At 38.5% G+C, this 26,402-nt stretch overlaps 1 protein-coding gene across 4 annotated transcripts in view; it reads left to right on the top strand.

Annotated features, from left to right (window-relative positions):
* The window catches only part of RAB27A (RAB27A, member RAS oncogene family), an 86,098-nt gene extending 60,620 nt beyond the window's left edge, over positions 1–25,478 (top strand). For all 4 annotated transcript variants that reach the window (XM_055436204.2, XM_055436198.2, XM_088839622.1 and 1 more), the window contains 4 exons: positions 4,279–4,364; positions 6,556–6,659; positions 11,743–11,866; positions 23,183–25,478. In XM_055436204.2, the coding sequence (XP_055292179.1) occupies positions 4,279–4,364; positions 6,556–6,659; positions 11,743–11,866; positions 23,183–23,381 (513 nt within the window). In that variant the 3' untranslated portion in view covers positions 23,382–25,478. The remainder of the gene's footprint in view (positions 1–4,278; positions 4,365–6,555; positions 6,660–11,742; positions 11,867–23,182) is intronic.
* Positions 25,479–26,402: the final 924 nt, after the last annotated feature.

Below are 26,402 nucleotides of genomic sequence, written 5' to 3'. Positions count from 1 at the left end.
TATAGTGATTTACAATTTTTAAAGGTTATATTCCATTTATAGTTATTATAAAATATTGGCTATATTCTCTGTGTTGTACAATATATCCTTGTAGCTTATTTTATACCTTTGTCTTTTTCATGATTATTTTGGGATGCTTGCAATTTCAAATGAATTATAGGGTCATCTTATTAATTTCTACAAAGAAACCAGCTGAAATTCTGACAGAGATTGCACTGAATCTGTAGAACAATTTGGGAAGTGCATGTGTGCTCAGTTGTGTCAGACTCTTTGTGGCCCCATGGCCTGTATAGTCCACCAGGTTCCTCTGTCCATGGAATTTTCTAGGCAAGAATACTGGAGTAGTTTGCCATTTCCTACTCCAAGGGATCTTTCTGAACCAGGGATTGAACCCACATCTCCTGCATTGGCAGGCAGATTCTTTACCACTGTGCCACCTAGGAAACATTCATATCTTAACAATATCATATCTTAATATCTTAAATATTAAGTCTTCTGATTTGCAAACATGGAATTTTTTGCCATTTAGATTTTCTTTAATTTCTTTCAACAATATTTTGTAGTTTTCAGAATATATTTTATACTTTTTAAATTAAATTTATTCCTAAGTATCTTAATCTTTTTATGCTATTATAAATTGTTTTCTTAATTTTATTTTTGAATTATTCTTTGCCATTGTATAGAAATACAATTTATTTTGTAAGTTGAGCTTGCATACTGGAACACTACTGAACTTGTTTATTGTTTCTAATATAACCTGCATGTGTGCCAGTGTAGGGGGTGTCTGTATCTGTGTGTGTTTATTCCTTAGGATTTCCAATATACAAGATCCTCCTATCTTCTGTTATTCTTCTTTCTTTCCAAGTTGGATATGCTTTCCTTTTTTTGTCTAATTGCCCTGATGGGTGCCTCCGGTAAAATGTTGAGTAGAAATGTTGAAGGAGAACATCTTTGTCTTGTCTTTGATTTTAAGGAGAAAACATTAGGGCACCATAAAGTATAATAAAAGCTGTGCAATTTTCATAGATGGTGTTCTTCAGGTCCAGGATGTTATCTTCTATTCCTAATTGTTGAGCATTTTTATTATAAAAGGTGTTGGATTTTTTCAAGTGCTTTTTCTGTATCTGTTGAGATGATTGTGTGGTTTTAGTCCTTTCTTCTAGAACTGTTCTGTTCCATTATAAATTGATATGGATTGGTTTTTGTGTGTTAACCCAACCTTGTTCTTATGATAAATTCCACTCAGTCATGGTATATAATCTTTTTTATATGTTGTTGGATTCTGTTTGCTAGTACTTTGGTGTCTGTATTCAAAATGGATATTGGTCTATAGTTTTTTTCCCCCTCATAGCTTTGTTTTTGGTATCAGGATAATAAAGCCCTCATAGAATGAAGTGGGAAATATTTCCTTCTTTTCTGTATTTTGGAAGAATTTGGGAAGGATTGATGTTAATTCTTCTCTAAACATTTGATAAGATTCACTAGTGAAGACATTTGGGCCTGATCTTTTCTTTGTGGGAAGTTACTTTTATTATGAATTCAGTCTTCTACTGGCTATATGTCTCTTTAGATTTTCTATTTTTTCTTGAGTTAGTTTCAATTGTTTGCGTCTAGGAATTTCTCCATTTCTTCTAAGCTATCCAATTTTTTGGCATACGGTTGTTCATACTATTCCTTTATAATCTTTTTATATATTTAAAGTTGGCAGTATTGTCCTTTCTTTCATTTCTGATTTTAAGAATTTGAATCTCCTATTTTTATTCTTAGTCTAACTAAAGGCTTATCAATTTTCTTGAGCTTTTCAAAGAAAAAATAATTTATTTCCACTTTATCTTTATTATGCTTTCCTTCTGTTTGCTTTGGTTTAGTTTACTTTTATTTTTCTAGTTTTTTAAGGTTGAAGTTTAAGTTATTGATTTGAGATCTTTCTTGTTTTTTAATATAGGTGTTTACTGCTATACATTTACCTCTGAGCACTACTTTAGCAGTGAAGCTACTTTTTGTATGTTGTGCTTTTCATTCATCTAAAAATCCTTTCTAGTTTCCATTATGTTTCTTCTTTGACCCATTGGCTGTTTAAAACTGTATTGTTTAATTTCCAAATACTTATGAATTCCCCAAATTCCTTTCTGTAAATGATTTTTAATCTTTTTTTTTTAAAACCACATTATGGTTAGAAAATATATTTTGTATAACTTTAGTCTCTTAAACTTGTCAAGACTTATTTGATGACCTAACATAAGGTCTGTCCTTGAGAATGTTTTATATGTGCTTGAGAAGAATGTGTATTTTTCTGGTGTTGGGTGAGGTCTTCTATAGATGTCTATATTATGTCTAGTTGACTTAGAGTGTTCTGCAGCTCTTCTGTTTCCTTGTTCACCTGCTTGCTTGTTTTATCCATTATCAAAAGAGTATTGGAGTTTCTAAATGTTGTCAAATTGTTTATTTCTTTCTTTTTATCTGTATGTATTCTTAATGTATTCTTAAAGGTAACTACATGGCCCTTTTTTCCATTATAAAATATCCTTTGTTGTCTCTTTTTGTCTTCAAGTCTATCTATTTTGTCTCATGTTAGTATAACTCTAGCTCTCTTTTGGTTATTGTTTGAATGACATTGTATTTTTTTCATTCTTTTCCTAACAACCTTTTTGTGTCTTTGAATCTAAAGTATGTCTTTGGTAGATAGCATATAGTTGGATCACATCTTTAAATCTATTCTGCTAACCCTTGCCTTTCAATCCATTTACATTCAATTGGAATCTTCAATCCATTTACATTCAATATAGTTACTAACAAAGGAGGATTTATGATGCCATTTTGCTACTTATTTTCTATATGTCTTATCTTTTTTTGTTCTGTTACTTCTTTGCACCCTCTTTATTTTGTGTTATATAGACATTTTCTAGTATACCATTTAAATTCCCTTCTCATTTTTAATTTTTTGAATTGTTTTCTTAATAGTTCCCCTGAGGATTAACCTTGTCATCTTAATTTTTAACATTCTAGTTTGGATTAATACCCACTTAATTTCAATGCCATATTCTGCTCTTATATGGCTCCATTTCCTGCCCATTACTTTTCACTGTTATTGTTGTACAAATTGCATGCATATTGCATCTTTATGTACTGTGTACCTATGAATTTATAATTATTGCTTTATAAAATTGTGTCTTAGTCAGATGCAGGAAAGAGTTATGAAAAACCATTTATATTGACCCATGTAGTTACCTTCACTGGTTCTCTTTATTTTTGTGTGTGAATTTGAATTACTGCCTAGTGTCTTTTCATCTCAGCCTGAAGCTCTGTCTTTGTTATTTCTTGCAGGGCAGTTCTGCTAGTAATGAATTTTACATTTTTGTTTATCAGAGGATGTTTTAACTTCCCTTTTAATTTGAAGGATAGCTTTGCTGGATATAGGATTCTCGGTTTGTAGTCTTTTTCCTTTCAGTACTTTTTATTGTCCTACTGCCTTTTGACCTCCATTTTCATTTATTTGCTTCTTAATGGCAAATCAGCTCTTAGTCTTATTGAGATCCCTTATATGTATTGAATCACTTTTCTCTTGCTGCTTTACAAATTCTGTCTTTTGATTTTTGACAGTTTGGTGATATGTCTAGTCAGTATCCGAAAGTTTATCCTTTTTGAAGTTCATTGGGTTTCTTGAATATGCACATGAATATTTTTCATCAGATTTTGAAAGTTTTTGGCTATTATTTCCAGAAGTAATTTTTCTGCCTCTTTCGGTTTCTCCCTTCCCCTCCCCCCACCAAATAATATATTACTTGTATATTTTAAAATATATTTATAAAGATATATAATGTGCTTACACATTATAATGAAGAGCCAACTCAATGAAAAAGACGCTGATTCTGTGAAAGACTGAGAGCAGGGGAGAAAGGGGCAACAGAGGATGAGATGATTGGATGGCATCATCGATTCATCAGACATGAGTTTGAGCAAACTCCAAGAGATAGTGAAGGACAGGGAACCCTGGCATGTTGTAGTCCATGGGGTCACAAAGAGTCAGACACAGCTGAGTGACTGAACAACAAAAATCTGCTTACATCATTTAATACAAATTATTGTGTTATCCGAACTGAACTGAACTGATTGTGTTATCCAGAGATAATTATTTGAAATAAAATACAAATAAGATTGTATCCCAGATGGAATTTTCTTTAGAAGTTTAGCTACTTAGGGGAGTTATACTGGATAGCTAAGTGAGAAGAGTTCACCAGTCTCAGAGGTTCTCTTTTCTTTTTCATTTTGCCATTTTAGGTGTACAGAGCCAATGGGCCAGATGGAGCTGTTGGCAGAGGTCAGAGAATCCACCTGCAGTTATGGGACACAGCTGGACAAGAGAGGTATGATATCTTCAGTCATGTGCTCTTTTCTGGAACAAAGGGGAAAAACAATTGCACTCTTCACACAGTGACCTGAGCAGGAAAAGGCCAACTGATTCGTTGATGTGCACCTGGATAAGTCATGCTGCCAAATTTGCAGGAAATTTATCAGTCTGATAATAGTGGCTTTATTTCATACAAGGTCAAAGGGAAAATGAATCCTTTTAAAAATGGATGCTTTTACTTATGGACTTCTTTCTTTTTCTCCCCCTTTTTAAAAACCTGTACACTTGTCTCCATTTACTTTTGTTTACTCAACCACAAAGAAAGCTAGAGTTGCATGCATTTTCCTTACCTGATTATTGGAACCTAGCATAAAAATCTTGTTGGAATTAACTTATATGATCAGAGATTGCTTGACAAAAATGTCACATGAAATCTTCATATAAAGTTACTTTTTTAAGATTGAAATATAGTTGATTTACAGTGTTCTGTTAATTTCTGCTGTACAGTACAGTGATACAGTTATACAAATATATACATTCTTTTTTGTATTATTTTCCATTATAGTTTATCACAGGGTATTGAGTATAGTTCCCTGCACTATACAATAGAATCTTGTTGATTATCCATTCTCTTTATAATAGTTTGGATATGCTAGTCCCAAACTCCCAATCCATCCCTCCCCCACCTACCCCTCCCATGGCTACCACAGGTCTGTTTAAAGTTGCTTTCAGTTAGCTACAGCTGAGTTATCTCTCACAATTTCCTTAAAGGATTTTGTTTGTTTAACTTTTTGTTGTGGAAAACTGCAAGTATATACAGAAGTAGAGAGGCGAGTACAGTGAAATCAGGTACTGACCTCCCAGTTTCAACAAACATCAGGTTGTGGCCCATCTTACTTCGTGTATATCCTTCACCTCTTCTCACTACCCCCACCCCACAATTATTTTGAAGCAAATTCCAAATATCGAACTGTTTCTTTTGTAACTATTTTGGTACATATCTCTGAAAGATGAGTACTCTTCTTATAAAAACATGGATTAGAAATATTTGAGAACACTTAAAATAGCTAATTAAAGAACAAATTCTTAACCAGTATTTTCTTCTCTGAAGCCTATGCCTGTCAGTTGCAGGCTTTGCATAAAGGCAAAATGAGAGAAAACCTACTATGAGAGGGAGAGAGGCACAGAGATGGCAGGATAAATCCTTGGTGCATGCATGCATGTGTGTGCTCAGTTGTGTCCACCTCTTTGTGACCCCGTGGGCTGTGGCCCACGAGGCTATTCTGTCCAAGGAATTTTCCAGGCAAGAATATTGGAGCAGGTTACAGTTTCCCATGTCAGGGGATCTTTCCCACCCAGGGATCGAAGCTGTATCTTTTGCATCTTCTGCATTGGCAGGCAGATTCTTTGCCACTGGGCCACTTGGGAAGCCCAAATCCTTGGTGAAGTGGGTAAAAAGAAAGGGGAAATTGAGTCTACCATCACCCTAAAGCCAAAGAAATGGTTTTCAGGGGTAAGGGATTTTTGTAGAGACTGAAATTAAAAGGTCATGCATGGAACACATTGTGATGTTAAATCAAGTCAGGCTTTCACAGGACAGGGAAGACACATACACAGCAAACACTGTTACTTTTGGCCTATTTAACTTTTAATTGTACAATACTTGGCTGAGACAAAGAGATCATGAGCTAGTTCTTGCCATCCCTGTCCAGAAGGCTGGTTTTTCAAATCACATGGCTTATTAACACATAAACTTTTACCAGTTAGATAAATAACTTATTATACATATTTGGAATATCATCATCTAATTTGTTAAATTTAAAAAAAAATTGTTTTTATTTTAAAAGAAAATTGCAATAACTGTTGTTATTTTAGAAAATCTGTATATGTTTTCAAATATTTTTTCTTGTTCTAAATACCTATTTACTATATTTTTAAGATACTCAATGTCATTGATTGTGTACCTAATTTTACACTGTTGAAACTATCTGTTATATAATAGCATAATTCAGTAAACATTGAGCAAGTAAGATCTATGCATAGTGTGCATGTATAATGTGAAGTTAGTAGAAACAGTGGCAAAGTTGTTAAACATCTGATTTGTTATTGATGAACTGTTGTAAAAGGCTTGAGGGGACTGCTGGTGGCTCTATGTTTCAAAGAGTAGGAGTGTGGTTTAGGTGACCAATCTTCTTTTATGTTCCCAGGTTTCGTAGCTTGACAACTGCCTTCTTCAGAGATGCTATGGGGTTTCTTCTGCTTTTTGATCTGACAAATGAGCAGAGTTTTCTCAATGTCAGAAACTGGATAAGTAAGTAGTATTGTCTCCCTGCCTGTTGCTTCCCACTCCCTGAAACAGAAGCTCTCTTACATTCTACTTCTTTTGTAAGTTGTTTTGTAAGAGCTCCTAATGCTGTTTAAAATGCTATTTAAAGGAGCACGGCTCTTAGTTCAGGAGCAAAGAAAACTGAAGTCCTCTGCTTTCCCTGGTCATGCTAACCTCCATTTGTTGAGTGCATCTTGCACTCTAGATCCATGGAATGTTTTCTGTGTAATCTTTTCACCAGTCTTTCCCACAAAGAGGACTCTTATCCCCATTTTATAGATGAGGAGATAGAAGCCTAGAGAAGTGCTGTCCAGTCTGATGCCATCCCAGGGTTCAAAACATGTAGTACATTGACTCTTTTGAAAAATTAATGGATCTTAACCCTGGCCTGGTGTGCTGTGATTCATGGGGTCGCAAAGAGTTGGACATGACTGAGCGACTGAACTGAACTGAACTGAACCCTGTCTCAAGGTCTCTTCTGTATTTAAAGGGCCAGAGCACTTGCCAGGAGGATCTTGTCATAGAAACCTCTAGACCTGCCTTGGCCAGAGTGGTCCCCAGCACAGTATACCTGAACCTGCATTTTGGTTCTTTGGAGGCAGCCTGATAGCTTACATGATTGGTTAGTAGTCATTTAGAATCCTACTACTTGACCAAACGTACATTTCCCTCTGTTGGTTGTATTGGTGGAATCATCGAGAACCAACTGGGGAGGCCTGTGGTGCTCAATTCCTAACAGCCAAATCTTTAGAATGAAAACTTATTTATAAACCCCTACTACATAACAATTTCTTATAGTTTCGGTGTTATGAAAGGGTAATGGGCTGTAATTTTTATAGTAGAAAATCTTGTTTTTAAAAATGAATTTTAAAATAAGTAATTGATGAATGCCTTGTGCTTTTCAAAGCATTTTCACAATTTGTGTCCAGTCCCCATGTTCCTGCCATGAGGAGATCCAGGGAGGTGGTGTATCCTCATTTTAGGATAAAGATGCTTAGCCTTATGGAGTAATAGGCTTGCCCAAGGACATGGAGCTTTTGGCTTTTGATTCAGTGGCCTTTTTGGGGATGGGGGGATTCAGTGGATTTTTATGCTCTTTCTCAACTAAGTTAATCACTAAGAGTTGAAGAGCTATTTAATACTTTAAATATAAGTTCCCCAGGTTAGTCATGCTTACTGGGCTTCACTTTGTTAAATGCCTGTCTGAGTCACACACCCTTTTGACTGAATGGGAGTGACTATTTCTAATCTCTTTTCCTCTTTCCCTGTTCATCATTCTCTACTTTGTGTCATTGGAACCAATTCTGGGGCTTTCTTAAGCACTTTCTAAGGATTGTTGTTAGAGATGGGCTCATAGAATCTTAGCACAGGAAGAGCATCAACCCACCTGTTTTTCACTGGGAGAAACCGAAACTCTGGACAAGATAAATCTCGTCCATTTGGGCTTCATGGCTAGTTACGTGAAGAATAAAATCATGTGAAGTTCTGTGTATTATTTTGTGTTTTCCTTACAGTATAAAAGAATTCTTATTGCCCAGTTAGGCAAAGAAAACATACATATTGGAGATTTCACATCTTCAGTGTAAAGTATTCACTGTCAGAAAGATTCAGTGTCAGAGGTAGTAATAACAAATCTTAATTAGGAATAAAAATTTGTTAATTATATATATTTTTAATTTTTCCTCTGCTTGTTAGTAGCTTGAATATTAAGGGGATCATTCATTTTTTCTTTTGGGGGTCAAATTAAATATATATATATATTTAATGTATATTTTAATATTTAATATATTTAATATATATAAATTTTATATATATATATATACACACACACACTTTTTATTCCTTCACTAGGGTAAAGTTTGCGGAGAAGGCACTGGCAAGCCACTCCAGTACTCTTGCCTAGAAAATCCCATGGATGGAGGAGCCTGGTAGGCTGCAGTCCGTGGGGTTGCTAAGGGTCAGACACGACTGAGCGACTTCACTTTCACTTTTCACTTTCACACATTGGAGAAGGAAATGGCAACCCACTCCAGTGTTCTTGCCTGGAGAATCCCAGGGACGGGGGAGCCTGGTGGGCTTCCGTCTATGGGGTCACACAGAGTCAGACACGACTGAAGTGACTTAGCAGCATATACACACAAGCATGTATATACGTGTACACATATACACATATACCAATGGTGAATAGTGGAACAGAGGCAATATTGCATTGAACAGGTAGCTGAGTCCTGGGTGCTAAAGGCAGAGACCAGGTCTGCACTCTCCCTTTGCTTCTCCAGAGATGCATTGCAGTCCTTTCTCCCTTGAACCCAGATCTCTCCTGTCCTCATGGGAAACGGCTAAGTCCCAAGTTGATCCTTGCTGAGCTTAGGAGACTGAACAGAGATCTGTGTCCTCTGGGCCTGAATTTGAAATCAAAGAGGAATCAGATAGTGTTGTATCACTCACCTGTCTTTCTGGAGCTTGAGGATGAACCAGTTGTGCCCACGGGCAGCATGCTTTGTAGGGAAACTCCAAAGTAGCCGATATTTCTAAACCGTTCTTCTGTAGCTTCACATAAGTGGGACAAGAGCCCAATAAGTATATTTTTAACATATTTTTGCCTTTATATTTTTATTCCAATTATTCCCTCTGTCTGAAAAGCCCTCTCCATACTCACTCCCATTGTCTTAAAAATTTAGAGTTCAGTTTACTCTTTAAAATCTGACAAAATATGGCCCGCATGAAATTTTCTGTGATAACTTTGTTGAATTAAATTTTTTCTCTCCTTTTTTAAAAAATTTATTGAAATATAGTTGATTTACAATGTTGTATTAGTTTCGAGAGTACAGCAAAATGAATCAGTTATACATGTATCCATTCTTTATTTTTTAAAGATCTTTCTCCATATAGGCCATTACAGAATATTGAGTTGAATTCCCTGTGCTATACAGCAGACTCTTATTATCTATTTTATATATCCTGTGCTGTGCTTAGTCACTCAGTCATGTTCGACTCTTTGCAACCCCATGGACTGCAGCCCACCAGGTTCCTCTGTCCATGGGGATTCTCCAGGCAAGAATACTGGAGTGGATTGCCATACCCTCTTCCAGGGGATCTTCCCAACCCAGGGATTGAACCCAGGTCTCCGAATTTGCAGGCAGATTCTTTACCATCTGAACCAGTGGGGTGTGTATGTCAATTTTATTCCTGTCAATTGGAGTTAAGCCTCCTATTATGTTTTGTACTACTTACACATGATCCTTATCACATACCATATCCAGTTGTAGTTATTTATGTATGTGGGGTTTTTTTTGATATTTTAAAAGAATTCATAAATTTATTTTTTATATAAATAATTCACAACCTTTGTAGAAAAGTTAGGAAAAAAGAAAAATGATCAATTTTCATACTTCCCAGACTCCTCAAAATAAATACTATTAAACATTATTATTGATAATACACAACATCTCTAAATGCTTTATTGCATTAAAAGAATGATTTTCAGGTGTGAGCATGCATCTAGATCCCTCCAGAGAACTTGTTAAAACAAATTCCAGACCTCAAACCCAGCCTTCCTGCTTCAGTAGATATGGGGTGGTACCTGAGAATTTGCATTTCCAGCAAGTTCCCAGGTGATGGTTAGGCTGCCGGTCCGTGGACCTCACCTGAAGACTCACTGAATTAACTCATTTAACCTTTACCTTACCCCTATGAAGTAAATACTGTCATTGTCTTCATTTAAAGATGGGGAAACTGAGGCACAGAGTGGCCATGTAACTTCCTCAAAGCCACACAGCTAGTAAATGGCATAGCCCAGGATTTAGCCTTAAACACCTTCAGTCCCGAGTTCATTTTCATAACCTTGACACTGAACAGACAAGGTGTTAACAGAGCACTGAGCCTCTCTGGAGACCAGAAAGGTTCCACAGTAGAAGTAACTGAGAGGCAAGCTGTAGAGGAAGTAGGGGATGTCCCTGAAGGAAGGTTGTGTTTGGTTATTCAGGGTACAGGGACAGAACACATAACAGCCCGGAGGACAGAAAGGATCTGGCTATTAGAAATGGTACAGTTTGGTCTTGCTTGTATAGGTCCCGTTTCCTGCTTCTGTCCCGTGAGGGCAAAGGTCAGTGCTCTGAAATTCTGCACCAAGTATCAGGCCTCTATTATTGCTCAGTAAATACTAACTGACTTGACTTTCTCATGATAAGATATAATGAACATGACTTGATAATGAGGAACTAATGGTTAACCATGATAAAAAATAAATTAGTCCACACATTTTTGAGGATGTCTTATTGTGCAAGTTTGGGTTACTTTAATTTCACTGTGAGGCATGATGAGTATGAAATAAGACTTACTTTCCTTATTTGGGGGATTAAACTCTTTAGCTTAGTTGATGTTCCCTTGCTTTTATTGCTGTTAATATGCCCACTAACAGATTTTCATGTGAAAAGAAATAGAAGCTATAGAGAGAGCTGTAGTCTCCTGCTTCTTGGGTCTGGTGACAGAATCATTGACTATATATTCTGGGTTTTCTGTCTTCATTTGATCCTATATTTTGTTTGTTTTAGATAAATTGATTCTGCCTTAGGATGATAGAAAAATGTGAAAAATATTTCAGATAGAAATAGGTTTATAGAAAGACAATTCATTTAAAAAATGCCACTGCTGTGGAGAGAAAATATATAAAAAACAGAGCTTTATGGTTAGTCATGAGCACTAGGAAATCCTCCAAGTGTGGTTTTTTCTTTTCAAATGATCTTCATAAAGAAGACAGCTATGTGGTATATGTGTATGTGTGTGTGTGTATGTAAGTTTTGGAGGGATAACAAATTCTCCCATTCCTCTCCAATATAAATAAGCTGGAGTATGTGCATAGGACAGGATTAGTTTTACATCTCTGCCCCATCCATTTAGTTTTATAGCTTGGGGTATTGATGTTTTGAAAGCATTATAGAGAATTATGCAGTTCCTTATATCTGTATATCCATTTACAGTTTTAAAGCAGTTTTGCATATATTCTCCACTGATCATAGACTTATATTACTTACCTATAACAAATTTTCTTATCTTCTTCTACTAATAGGTCAGCTACAAATGCATGCATATTGTGAAAACCCAGATATAGTGTTATGTGGAAATAAGAGTGATCTGGAAGACCAAAGAGTAGTAAAAGAGGAAGAAGCCAGAGGACTTGCAGAGAAATACGGGTGAGTATTTTGGGGGAGGACTCTGCAGCACAAATTTCTGATGCAAGCATTTGCACGTGAATGGGTAACAAAACGGGCAAAAGCAAAAACTGAGAGGGATGTAGGCCTTGGAAGAAGGTGTCAAACACCTCCTTTGCATATTAGTATTACATAATTTGGGAACCATAGAAAAAGCCATTGGTGAGGGCCTTCATTCAGTGCTTCAGTACCATTTTCTCAGTCTCTTGGTGTTTGAAGAAAGACAACTTCAAGGCCAAACACCCTAACTGTGTAAGGCCTCCTTTCCGAGATACAGGTACGAGATGCCCAGGATAAGGAAATTCTGTATATTTAGTCAGTGAGGAAAATTCAGAGCTAGTCCATATTCTGTTTTGGCGAGTTCCAGGATACAAGGCCTTCTTGGCCTTGAAATACCTATGCTGGTGGAGGAGTGTGAAGATCTCCTTTGGTTTAAGCTGTGTTTTTGTTGTGTGTGCTTAGTCACTTCTGTCGTGTCTGACTTGAAGGCCCCATGGATTGTAGCCCTCCAGGCTCCTCTGTCTGTGGGATTCTCTGTAGCGAGGATACTGGATTGAGTGGCCATGCCCTCCTCCAGGAAATCTTCCTGACCCAGGAATTGAACCCGTGTCTCCTGTACTGCAGGGATTCTTTACCACTGAGCCACTGGGGAAGCCCCATTTTTGTGGTGGAGAGTCAGCTAAACACTGTCTTCCTCCTTGAGCTCAGGGGGTAGTATCATAGTAGCAGCAGCATTAATGGACATGAAAGAAGGGGTCAGCCACTGCTCAATAAAGTACTACAAAGCAATTTGTGCTGTGCTTTCCTCCTCCAATATAATGAGAATGCAAATGAGCATGTAATAATTACTCTTATTATTAGTGGGAGACAGCAAGTAGGGTAGAGAAGGAAGGGGAGGGAGGGAGAAAGAGAAAGGAAGAGAGAAGGATGGTGTGGGTGGTGTACTGTGTGTAGAGGGTGTTACTGCCTAGTAGCCTCTGTTGTTAGACAAATCCAAGGAAGCTATAGGAGGGACTTTACCTTTTTATCGTGTGAACCCTGCCTTTTTCTTTTTGGGGCTGATAGAGTTCAGAAAGCACTCAAGGATGAGGTTCACACTGGAGAGGGAGTGGAAGGTTAGGTTGACTGGGCAGGAAGGAACCAAGAATCTGGAGAAATTTGAATACTAGGGAAGAAGAGTAGACTTGATCTGTAGGTGCTCAGGAAGTTGCTGAAGGCCTTTGAACATGGATTGCTATTATGAGTACTTCCCCAGGTCAGTCTGGGGTGATGGAGAGGATGGAGTGGAGAGCTCCTGGGCAGTCACTGTGAAGGGTTGCTGTATGTCTGATGCTGAGGCCCTCAGGACGTGCAGTCAGAAGGGAATGTGGATTTGAAGTGGGGGAGAGCCAGAACCAGCTGGGACCATGACCGTGGACTGAAGCTGTGTCAGTCCCTGTTGCTTCTGACCTGGATGGTATGGGTGGCCAACAGAAGCCAATGCTGTTTGCACAGAGCTAAACACAAACACATCTGGCCCAGGAGCTGGAGAAGCTAAAGGAGGATCTAGGGGAAGGTGGAAAAGGAGACAGGTCTGGTTGCTGTTTTGTGCCAATGAGATGAGCCAGCAGATAAGTAACAAAATATGAAAGCCGCAGAATGGCTGCTGCTTCACTTCTGCCCTGCGTATCTCCCCTGCATCTCTCTGTGGTCCACCTTAACTGCACAGGGAGTTCTGGGAAGTGTTGTTCAATCTAGACAAGCTGACAGATCATAAAGCTACCACAGATAGAGAGTGGGGCTGGGCATTGGTGTCTTTTGAAAGCTCTCCATGTGATTTTATTTTTTTAAAGCAACGATCACACTGACTTTTATTTATTTACTTATTTTTAATTAATTTAAATTTTGGCTACACTGTGTCTTCATTGCAGCATGTGGGCTTTCTCTAGTTGCAGCAAGTAGGAGCTGCTCTCTAGTTGCGGTGCACAGGCTTCTCATTACGGTGTCCTCTCTTGTCGGGGAGCACGGGCTCTAGGTTCACAGGCTTCAGTAGTTGTGGCCCTTGGGCTTAGTTGCCCCGTGGCATGTGCTATCTTCTTAGACCAGGGATTGAACCCACATCCCTTACATTGGCAGGTGAATTCTTAACCATTGGACCACCAGGGAAGTCCCTCCATATGATTTTTGGAGCGGAGCTTGAGAACCTCTGACTGAGGTGATTCTGAAGTGGGGGCTAACCAAGCCCCGCAGGCGATTCTGATCACCTGATATGCCCACTTCTATCTTGGTAGTCACTTTTGTAAAGTAGTGGAAGGAAAGAGGGATCAGATACCATGGTGGTTTCTGAAGTGTTGAAGCTGGGGGCTGTGTTGCAATGGGGTGAGGAGGAAGTAAATGATGAAGCAATGGAAGCTGTAGACCTAGCTAGACCAGGCTGTTGAGAAGTGTGTTTGCAAAGACAAGAAAAAATAAAATAGGGCAGTTAGGAAAGTTAGCTAGACACAACAATTATATTGTCAAGTGTTGTGGGAGGTGTGGATTGACTCATTCCCTCTCTGGGCTTTACCTGCCCTTTGCTTGTTTCCTCTGTGCCCATTCTCAGGATTCCACATCCTGCCCAGTATTGGAGAGCCTGCTGTTACCTTCTGACTATATGGAGACTCCGGGTACAAAAGGGGCTGCCTTTCTCTGGTGCTCAGCTCAGAAGATCTGGGCAGTGTTTCATAAGAGAGCCTCAGTGTAAAGTTTCTGAACTGGGTTAAAATGAGCAGAGGAGAGATTAGCAGATAAGACAGTGGAGGTTATTAAAGATGGGAAGGGATGGAGGCAGACTTCCCTTAGGATTTAAGAAGCATAAAGTAGAGTTCTGTAGGCAGTTGGGAGTTTCAGAGGAAGGTGTAAAGGAGAAATTGGGTTCACATGGATTGGAGAGATTTGACATTTAAGTTTAATGATTATTTTCACAGAAATCTTTTTTTTTTCATTTTTAATAATTGTAGTATTTTCATTGGTTGCACATGCACTAAAAAACTATGTTGGTTAATCCATCTATGTGCTAACAACCAGAAAACAGTAGTTTATGGGATATCTTCATATCATTTGCATGTTATCTGATAAATTTGTGGTTTTTGTTACTGTTGCATTACCGTCTATCCTCAGTTCATAAGAATGGGTCACTGGTTCACAAGTGGCTCTCTGAAATATATGTGTATTTAAGAATGAAAGACTATGTCTCAGAAGAACTTTGCAAACCTAATAAAAACATGCTGCAGTGCAAATAAGGAATATAAATGTATGTCTGCTGGGACAAGTAAATTTGAGAATGAGGACTTCATGCAGCAGCCCAAAATAGAAAGGGTGAATTGGATGCATGATGATGAATATTCGAAAATTTATTTTTAGTAGACTAAGAATCCCTTCACCCCTAACTCCCCCCCCTTTTTTTGGCTAGAACATTTGTTTAAATTGTAACATGAAGCTCTTAGGTCACTTCCTAATACAACAAAGCAATGTGGCCCATAAACCAGCTTTTTTAGAACAACTACAAAATGATGCTTTCCAATATTGAATAATATTGACAATGAAGTCAGAGAAGAGAGCAAAACAGAGGGTTATTCAGATTTGTACTTCTGCCAGTCAAAACCATGATATTCACATTGTTGCTGAAACACTTTAAAAAATATCTGCTAAGTCAGTGACAAATATGTTAGATGAAAAAGCAGAAAATATATTGGCAACATTCCTCTTTTAGATGGTACTATTAGATCTCAGACTTAAGTGTGCCCCAGCATCACCTGAACTCTGGGTCCCACTGAGTTGCTCACTTAGTGGGACTGGGATGAAGCCCCACATTTTACATTTCCAGCTGATTCCTAGATGTTGCTGCTACTAGTGACTGAGGATAGCACTTTGAGAAGCACCCGTGTAGGTGTCAGGTTACCATGAGCTGTGCATGCTAGCAGATTTTTCCTTGCTCACAGAACTGGGCAAAATGATGGTGCAACAGAATATGAAGCAGGTGTCTACTTGTGCCACATTTGGGGAGGGACATGTGCTCACCGACTGATCACTGGAAAATCCATACTAAGTCCAGGAGGATTTTTTCTCTTACACAGTTAATGATATCAGCTGTGATATAGATGGGGCAAGGACACGGATTGTTACCAAGCGAGCACGAGCCATAAGCTTATAGGCAAAGACTTCATTGTAAGTGAAAATGGTTGCATCTAAGTGTCCTTCTCTCCTCTTCTTTATGCACAGAAGATAGTTGTTGGTCAGTATAAGCCTTTTGTTCTTGATTCAGGGTTAAGGGAAATAGAGGACATAATGAATATGATGAAGGTATGATAATTGAATGTATGCATATCACATGTGCTGTGCAAAGAAATAAGCAGTAAATTTTCACAGAATGAGATAAAACTGTCATATAACATTGTATTAGTTTTAGGTATACGACTTAATGATTCGATTTATGTATATGTTGTGAAATGATCACCACAATAAGTTTAGTTAACACCCATCACCGGCGTAATTACAATTTCTTTTTTTTCTTTTTTCTTTTCTGAACCTCAAGGCATTTGGGATCTTAGTTTCCAGAAGAGGGGTAGAAACTGGACACCCTGCTGTGGAAGCATGGAGTCTTAACAACAGTACTGCCAGGGAAGTCCCCTGTAGTTACAATTTTTTTTTTTTTTTCTTGTGATGATGAGGACTTTTAGGATCTATTCTTAGGGACAGCAAATAGAAGACAACTCTGGTCCCCCCCCACCCCCGCAACCCCCTCAACTGGAGACTACTGGGTAATGATGAGAAAGGTGCTCAAGAGTTTCTGGAATGAAGGATGTGTTAAAACTTTTATTTACAACATTAATAATATGAGTACAGACCACTTCTGGGATCCCAGTGGTTTAGCTCAGCATGCAGCACTCGGTATTTCATCTAGTCTGAACTAGATGAAATGCATGAATAGCTTGTTCTCTGGTACTTTGATTCTTTGAAAACTTGGTGATATCTTCACTTTATTGAAGAAATAAATAATGACTTATCATTGGGCACATTTTAAAACCACACACTAAGCTGCAACTAAACAGACCAGACTGATTTCCAGAGCCCCACGGAACTCAGAAGATGACCTGGATCTCATTTGGCACTCTCTCCCAGGGTGAAACAGCTTATGCCTCACCCTTTCCTCTAAATGCTTGTTCATTTAGCAGCCCACAGGCTGTAAAAAGTAGTGAGACTCGCTTTTTACTTACTGAAAAATTCCTCCATTTGTGTATACACATGTGAGCCAAATATCTAAAACCGTTGCACAGAATCACCAAATACGCTTGCTTTTTATTCCTGGGAACCTGTAACTGGGATCTGGGATATTCTAGTTTTTCAGAAATAAGTAAGAGAAGAGAAAACACCTAAAAATTGGATCCTAAACTATGACATGAGCTGGATATAGGTATCTCGGTGAAAAACTGCAAATGATCATGTCCCCCTCATTTTCTTAAATTAAAAAATTTGTGAGTTACCTATTTATTAAAAGTACATCAAAACTGGTGTTCTGCAGGTGTTCCAAAATCCATTTAGTGCACATTTGTGGACTGATATGGCAACCCACTCCGGTGTTCTTGCCTGGAGAATCCCAGGGACGGGGAAGCCTGGTGGGCTTCCGTCTATGGGGTCACACAGAGTTGGACACGACTGAAGTGACTTAGCAGCAGCAGCAGCAGTTAGCTGCACAGGATTTTTTCTGAAGGTTTGACGAACTGCTTCCTAGTTGCTCTGCACTGGCACCATCATGTGGCAAGAAGGGACAGTACACCTGTCTCTGTGCTTGAAAGTGGGGCAGTTGATCTACTTGAATTTAAGCTAAGATTACGAAATTTTTGCCTGGAAAGTTTTAGGAAAAGCAGAACATTATATTTAGAGAAGAAGACAGTCCCTTTGGGTGAACATTGATTGAGCACTTGCCAGACGCTAAGCTTGTGTTAAGCCCTTTACCTGTATTATTGCTTCTTTATTAAGACCCCATGAAGCACTGTTATACCTCTTTACAAATACAGAGAACTGTTCGGATAAAGTAGCCCAAGTACCTTCTAAAAGTGAACATCAAGAAGATATGGGCATAAAAATATGTCTATACTAGAATTTCTATGCTGTTAGGACAAGCTGAGTAGTCCAATTTTCAAATGTGAGCACAGGGCATCATTTTTTGTTTGTTTGGTCACACCACATAGCTTGCAGGATTTTAGTTCCCTGGTCAGGGATTGAACTCACGCCCTCAGCAGTGAAAGCTCAGAGTCCTAATCACTGGACTGCCAGGGAATTCCCAGAGACATCATTTTATGATGGAAAGAAAGTCTTAATTCAGGATCTTTGCTGCCCATCTCATTTAGTTTACTTTTTGTCTGGCAGTTCAAAGAGCTGAGGGTGGCAAGGAGTGATCTCTAGCATTCATTTATTCCTATAGGAATAAAAACCGTATTACCTCAGTTGCTTAGAAGACTGAATAATTAATCTGATGATTTTAAGGTGGTTAACCTGACTCCTGGTCACATCACCTGTAGGTTCACAAATGGTCAGAAAATGCACTTTTAATTTTTAGTTTGTTAGTAGAATTTGGGATTAAAACTCTATATCTTCTTAATATTGTACCTCTTTTAATATGAGTGACTTCAAAATGTATACTTTCACTCATATACCCTGAAATTCTACCAAGTAAGTATTTACTTAAGTTAGAAAACATTAGAGAATAGCTCATAGTTCTGCTAGAAGCGTCAGTCATTTGTTGTTCACTTGCTCAGTTGTGTCCGACTCTGCGACCCCATGGACTGCAGCACGCCGGGCTTCCCTGTCCTTCTCCATCTCCCAGAGCTTACTCAAACTCATGTACATTGAGTTGGTGATGCCATGCAACCACCTCGTCCTCTGTCGTTCCCTTCTCCTCCTGCCTTCAATCTTTCCCAGCGTCAGGGTCTTTTCCAATGAGTCGGCTCTTTGCATCAGGTGGCCAAAGTATTGGAGCTTCAATTTCAGCATCAGTCTTTCCAGTGACTATTCAGGACTGATTTCCTTTGGGATTGATTGACTGGTTTGATCTCCCTGCAGTCCAAGGGACTCTCAAGAATCTTCTCCCACACCACAGTTCAAAAGCATCAGTTCTTCAGCACTCAGCATTCTTTATGGTATTAATCAGTTAAGTAAGATTTGTTTTCTCTCAGCATTTAATGATCACTTGTGGTAGTAAGGAATGCTGGTAAGTATGGTTTGACAAGAACTGGAGGGAAACAAATGCTTTGGAGCATGAAACGCTTTGGCTAGGACAGATCTGAGTGAGCCATCTCTAATGTAGGGAAGCATAATTCAGACTACCAGAATTTAGGGCAAAACTATAGATCATCTTCATAGTGGATTGAATCAATTTTTGTGGGCTAGTCTGGAAAGTTAATGTTTATTATCTTGCTAAGGTCTCTTGGAGCTATGACTTTCCCCAATTCAGTGATTCTATATATTCTGAGTTTTAAACAACAAAGTTAAAAACAAACTTTTGGAACCCATTACTGTGTTTGAAATAGAAAATGTTTATTAATGACACATTTGGCAGAAATGACACATTTCTTATGTGTCAGACTCCAATCTAAGTCCTTTAGATGTTAACTCAATTAATCCTTAATAGGAAGATAGTGATATTTTCTGGTTTTATGGATAAAGCAACTGAGGCACAGATATTTATAGTTTGCCAGTGCTATACAGTTAGTATGGAGTTATAACAGGATTTGAATCCAGGCAACCTGGCTCCAGAAGTTATGGCTGTTAACCATTGTCCAGTCTGTCTTTAAGTGTCTGACTCTTTGCGACCCCATGTACTGTAGCCCACTGGGCACCTCTGTGCATGGAATTCTCCAGGCAAGAATACTGGAGTGGGTGTTGTTGTTCAGTTGCTAAGTCACATCTGACTTTTTGTGACCCCATGAACTGTAGTATGCCAGTCTTCTGTGTCCTTCACTATCTCCCAGAGTTTGCCCAAATTCTTGTCCATTGAGTCAGTGATGTCATCCAGGCATCTCATCCTCTGTTGCCCCCTTCTCCTCTTGGTCTCAATCTTTCCCAGCAGCAGGGTCTTTTCCAGTGAGTCAGTTCTTTGCATCAGGTGGCCAAAGTATTGGAGTTTCAGCTTTAGCACCAATCCTTCCAATGAATATTCAGGGTTGATTTCCTTTAGGATTGACTGGTTTAATCTCCTTTCTGTCCAAGGGACTCTCAAGAGTCTTCTCCAACACCACAGTTCAAAAGCATCAATTCTTTGGTGCTCAGCCCTTTTTATGGTCCAACTTTCACATCCATACATGACTACTGGAAAAACCGTAGTTTTAACTGGGTAGCTATTCCCTTCTCCAGGGGATCTTCCTGACCCAGGGATCAAACCTTGGTCTTCTGAATTGCAGGCAGATTCTTTACCATCTGAGCCACCAGGGTAGCCCTCATGTATAGGTTTTATCATTTTTAGACTATTTATAATTTTTTCATTTATGCCTTTAAATGATTATGGGATATTAGGAGCTGAGATGGAAGAAACTATGAAAAGTAGAAATAGCTTAATGGAGAGAGATCCTGTTGAAGAATTCAGTGAGGCTGAGGACTCTAGAGTTGAAAAGATATTTATGATGGACTTTGAGGAAATGTTAAAAATGAGATGTGAACCATTGTAACCAGTGTTTACAAGAAAGTTTTCTGCTCAACTACTTTTTTATTTTCGTATTTCCAACTTCAGCCCATTATTCTCATGGGGAGAGATGAATTTTTCAGTTGCTTTTTCATGAAACAATAGCTATCTGAATGGTGATAGAATGAGCAAGCCTTCTCCTTAAGTATAAGCAATATTCTTAGACATTAATTGATTCTTTTTGGGTGTAACAGAGAAAAAGCTAAGTATTTAAATTTTGAGAATTCTTAATCTAAAATTCAGTTCATATAAAAATGGCAGCATCAAAAAGTGTCCCTGGGACTTAATAACATGGATAGTTGATAAATAAGTGTTTATTGAGTTTCCACAAAGAATGTCTTTTTCAAACTTGGTAGAGAAATACTACATGTGACCAGAGGGATGGCAAAAATGCATTTCCTTCATTTTGTGGATAAGGCACCAGATGGATATGTAGGAAAAAAATAACAAGACTCTCAGTAACCGAAGAGATAGCCAGGCAAGAGGTTTAAAAATCACTAAGATGATGTAATTTGCCCAGTGAGACCTTCTCTGATTAAGATGTTTTACTTTATTTTTAAAAAGATTTATTTATTTCTGGCTGTGCTGGTTCTTTGGTGCTATGCATAGGCTTTCTGCAGATGCGGTGAGTGGCGGCTTCTCTCTGGTTGTGGTACACGGGGCTTCTCATTGTGGTGGCTTCTCTTGTTGAGCACACAGGCTCTAGGGCATCAGGGTTTAAGCAGTTGTGGCACATGGGCTTAGTTGCTCCTTGGCATGTGGGATCCTTTTGGATCAGAAATTGAACCCATGTCCCCTGCCTTGACAGGCAGATTCTTAGCCACTGGACCACCAGGGAAGCACCTGATTAAGGTATCTTAGAGTCAGCATATGAAGGGCTATGACCATGGGCGTCGTAGAATCAGTGGAACAACTATGTCCATCAGACCTCACAGAGAGAAGGATAAATGCTCAAATGAAGTGATGGTTCCTCAAGCAGTTTTTAGGAGCTACACTCCAACAGGAGAGAATATAGAGTCCAGTTGCAAGGCCTGTAAGTTCCTGTAGGAAGCAAGCAGATAATAAGGCAGCATCTTGAGGAATCGAAATGGACAGATAACCTTCCATGCCTCCACATGTACCCTTATTGTGCTTCTTAGGAAGCAGAACAGTTCTGAAAATATCTGTCAAAGTGCTCAGAAGGTGAAAACAATTCTGTTAAAGCTCTCCTGTGGAAGCTGCTCCTAGTCAGGAAGTAATGAAAAAACTACCAGAATTGTAATCAGAGTCATTGATGTAGTGTTAACATGCTATGAGAACACAGGAAAACAAAGCCATTCTTCAGGAAGAGTAATAGAGATGGATGTTAAAGTATCTATAAATGTAAGGAATATTTTACTGAATTCAATTGCAGGACTCCTGAAGGGGCTAAACAACTTTCTTTTGTAGTTTTTACATCTAAGAGTATTTTTGGTCAGACTCCTTCTAAGTGGTGGGAATGAAGTTAAGAGTTTGAAGAAAATATAATTATATCATTATTTTCATGACTTTATTAAGAAGGGGGAATAATTGAGAGTCCCTTATACTGCAAGGAGATCCAGTCAGTCCATTCTAAAGGAGATCAATCCTGGGTGTTCATTGGAAGGACTGATGCTAAAGCTGATACTCCGATACTTTGGCCACCTCATGCGACGAGTTGACTCAATGGAAAAGACTCTGATGCTGGGAGAGGTTGGGGGCAGGAGGAGAAGGGGATGACGGAGAATGAGATGGCTGGATGGCATCACCGACTCTGTGGACATGAGTTTGAGTGTACTCCGGGAGTTGGTGATGGACAGGGAAGCCTGGCGTGCTGTGATTCATGGGGTCGCAGAGAGTCGGACACGACTGAGCAACTGAACTGAACTGAACTGAATTGATTAATCCCTTTGCAAAGACCAAGTATGAAGGGTGACCACTGCAAGAAGACTGATGATGTCTTAAGAATATGTGAAAAATAACCTTATAGTTTTGAAATGATGCTTTATGAGTTACTAAAGAATTATACCTAATCTCAGGTCCTGGGATAACAAAATAAACATGCTTAAGATTGATATGCTTGAGGAACCCTGAAGTGCTATAAAATTCAGAATGTCTTGTCTTCAAGGGTGTGGTCCAGGAATACCACCTGGAGTTGACAAGTGGCCAAGCCCTTGACTAATACGGGCCAGGTACCTCTGATGTCTCCTGTCGGCTTGTATTTTTTTTTCCCCCATTTGGAGAACTTCATACAGCATTATGTAAATTTGGAACCAGTAGAGCCTATGGTTGAGTTGGTTACACTTGAACAGCTGTGGATTCAAATCCTAGTTCCACTCCTTTCTAGCATTATGAAATTGGGCACGTTACTTCATCTTTCTGAGCTATCATTTCATCATTTGTGAAATGGGGATAAAAACTCCCAGAAGTTTTACATCCGTGTTAGGAATGCAGTGTCAGTTATTATTTTACTTTTTAATGTGCTAAAATGCCTTTCTTGTCTTATATATTTATATTCTTCTGATTTTCTAAGTTAAATTATCAAGGGCAAAGGTCACTGACCTTTCACACCACACGCTGTAACCCAAGCTCTTGCTGTCTTTCAGAGTCCCCTACTTTGAAACTAGTGCTGCCAATGGGACAAACATAAACCAAGCGATTGAGACACTCCTGGACCTGATAATGAAGCGAATGGAACGGTGTGTGGACAAGTCCTGGATTCCCGAAGGCGTGGTGCGTTCCAACGGTCACACCTCTGCAGATCAGCTGAATGAAGAAAAGGAGAAGGGGTCATGTGGCTGTTGAAGGGGCTAGTGAGCTGAACAGCCATTCAAGGGGCCCATGTCTGTGACCTTCCCTATGGTGATACATGACTCAGAGAGAGGCAAACAGGCCTTGTGTACAAACTGCTTCTCACCATCCCAATTAAATCTATCAGTAAAGCATCCCATTTTAAAATTACTTTGCTGCAGCTTTGTAAATAATCTTTAAGATTCAGCCTGAGAGTTAGGCAAAATATCTCACATAGCCAAAAGTGCCTTATAAAACATTAACCCCATGGCAGTAGATCGTTCAAGGATTCAGGATTTTGTAGCCACAGAACAGCACATTTATTATGTAGAATGACTGAAGATACCATCCCTGCTTTACCATAGACAGGCCCAGAGTCTCACCTTTAAGATCTTAGAAGTAATATCAGTCTTTAATGCAAATTTAAGACCCTTCTTGCACCACAGAGGACTTTCTAAAATGTCATCTAAACAATTTAAATATTAAATAAGAATATACACAAATGATGGTTCAATGTCTTGAGTATAATTTATGTAAGAATTCTCTTTAAAATGAATATAGGACAAGAGAATGGCTATATCTACAGGCTGTATCAATTTCATGCTCACTGTGACTATTTTTGGTGGGAAGGGTCTTGAGAGTAAGGACTGAGGTGGTTTAGTATTGTGTAAGCGACTGAACTGGGGACTTCTGGCTCCCTGCTCAATTCCCTTTGCTCTGAAAGGTTGATTGAAGGGTTGAGGAATTAGATTTTTATGCCTTTTGTTCACAGTGATCTGTGCATTTATACTTGGCCTATGTGCTGGCCATATTGAACATAGCTGGTGCTTATGCTGAAGTTATTTGTGATAAGCAAATATTTAGTTTCTTTTGTTTATATTTATAATGTTGGTCTGGCATCCTCAGGCTGCAGTTTCAATTAGCTTATGAACGACTCATCATTTTTTTTCACCATCAGGCTCTATCTTGTTGATCTTTGAAACTTGTTTTATTTTTATATGGGTGGAATTGAAGGAATTAGTTTATAATTACATAACATGTCTGTTTATACTGTTTGGTGGAAGATGGATGTTTGTATTTAAGCAGTTACATTCGTATTCTGTCTCAAAATAGAAAAACAAAATATTCTATAGCCTGTAGTTTTCACTGAGATCATGGGTATTTACTATATTTGCTGGATCTTGCCAAGGTCATGTACTCTTCATACTGCCAAAATATCTTTTTTACCAAATTAAAGGTGTGTTTCAAAATATGCTTCATGGCAGTTGTTTATAAAAATCAAAGGGGAAAATTCTTATTTATTAAAGTAGTTTAAGTAGATTAAAATTTCCAAAGAACTTAATGGCTATTTAGGAAGAAATACCACTCATTATAATTTAAATAAAGAATAAAAATAAATGTATTTTGTGATGGCATAACTGTAATTAGAAAAATAAAACTATGATGAAAAGTAACTACTTGTACATAATAATTTTCAAACGGCTTTTTATGGACCATCTGTCCTGTTTTTTTTTTGCCACTGCCCTCCCACCATCTGCTTAAGAAACTTAGTTGTGCTTTGTAAGATCTTATATATTTCTATCCTTAAAATTTAGACTTTTTAAAATACTAAGAAGTCACTGAGTCCTATGCATTTGAATTGTGTATTCTAGTGATAAAAGATCCAGATATTTCAAAGTCAGGGTCCTATCATAAGCAGTGCCTTGTAAAATTGCTGTAAGACTTAAGTGGAGGAAATACTTTTAGAGTTATGTACCAGGGAACATTTTATATGATTTACTTGTATAGTGAAAAAGAAAACAATATCTGTATTGTGTTAGCCTGTCAGGAACCAAACGAGCAATTCGTACAGATTCTATTGGCCTTAAACATAATACACAATGAAACATATACATGATACAGTGCACACACAAGAGCCATTTTTAGTTATTGACATCAATAACCTGTATTCTCTTTGGAAATCATGTGTTTAAATTTACTTTGAAGCACCAACATAAACTTTTTTTGTGTGTCAATGTATTTTTCTATTTACAGGCTTGTGTAAAAGTGAAGTGTATCTTCAGTGAATTTTGTGCCAGATAAGCTTATAATAAAAAAAGTGGTTTAATCTGTCGTTTATGTGTGAACATAACTTCATTTCCCTTTACAAGAAAGTTTCAACCCAGAGGACGTAATGCTAAAGGAAAACACATTCAGAGACACAAATTCCATTAGGTACTTGATGAGGGACCAGCCAAGATAACATGTTCTGGAGAAGGTAACTCACACATGTCATCATCAAACACTGATGGAGCACCGACAGTGCATGAAGTGTGCCAGCTGTTGTCAGGTGAACAAAGCAAGGATGGTAAGGGCTCGGACTAAGACTAGGGCTGAGAGATGGGATGCAAGAAGCATTGGGGAGGGTGTAGCACTTAATTTGATGAGGAGGGAATAGGGGGAGATGGACTCTCTGAACTTTTTTCCTACTACCCTGTGCCTCATTCACTCCTCTGTGAGCATACTGGCCTCCCTGGAGCAGTCAGGTGTGTTCCTGGAATATCTGCTGTTCCCTCTGCCTGGAATGCTTGTCTTCCATATATCTACATGGCTCCCTCTACCACCCTGTAGGACAATTCAAATGTCATGTTGTCCAAAAGGACTTTGCTGATCACCTTCTATAAAATAGCAGTCACTCCCTCTCATGGCCCCTATCAGATTGTCCCCTGCTGCCTTGTTATTCTGCTCTGTTTTTGTATATGTCGCTTTTTACCAGTCAATATCTTTGTACATTTGTCTGTATCCACTAAGATATAAGCTCCATGAGGACAGGGACATGGGAAGTTTTCTTCAAAACTGTGTTGCTGCTACCCAGAAAAGGCCTGCTGCATGGTAGGTACTCAAATGGCTATTGGACTGAATAAAGGACTTAAGATGCAGCAGGGTCAGATGAAAGAGTTTTCAAAGTAAGACTCGAAGACTTCAAAATGTTTAGAAAGGTTCTCATATAAGTCCATATTGGTTTATTATGGGAAATTAGGAACTCTGAGAGGTATA

The sequence above is a fragment of the Moschus berezovskii genome, chromosome 9 (genome assembly GCF_049115385.1).
Source record: "Moschus berezovskii isolate FMDL1 chromosome 9, NW_MosBer_1.0, whole genome shotgun sequence".
Taxonomy (NCBI): Eukaryota; Metazoa; Chordata; class Mammalia; order Artiodactyla; family Moschidae; genus Moschus; species Moschus berezovskii.
Note: the sequence above shows the minus strand (reverse complement) of the source record. Positions and strands in the feature narration are given on the sequence as shown.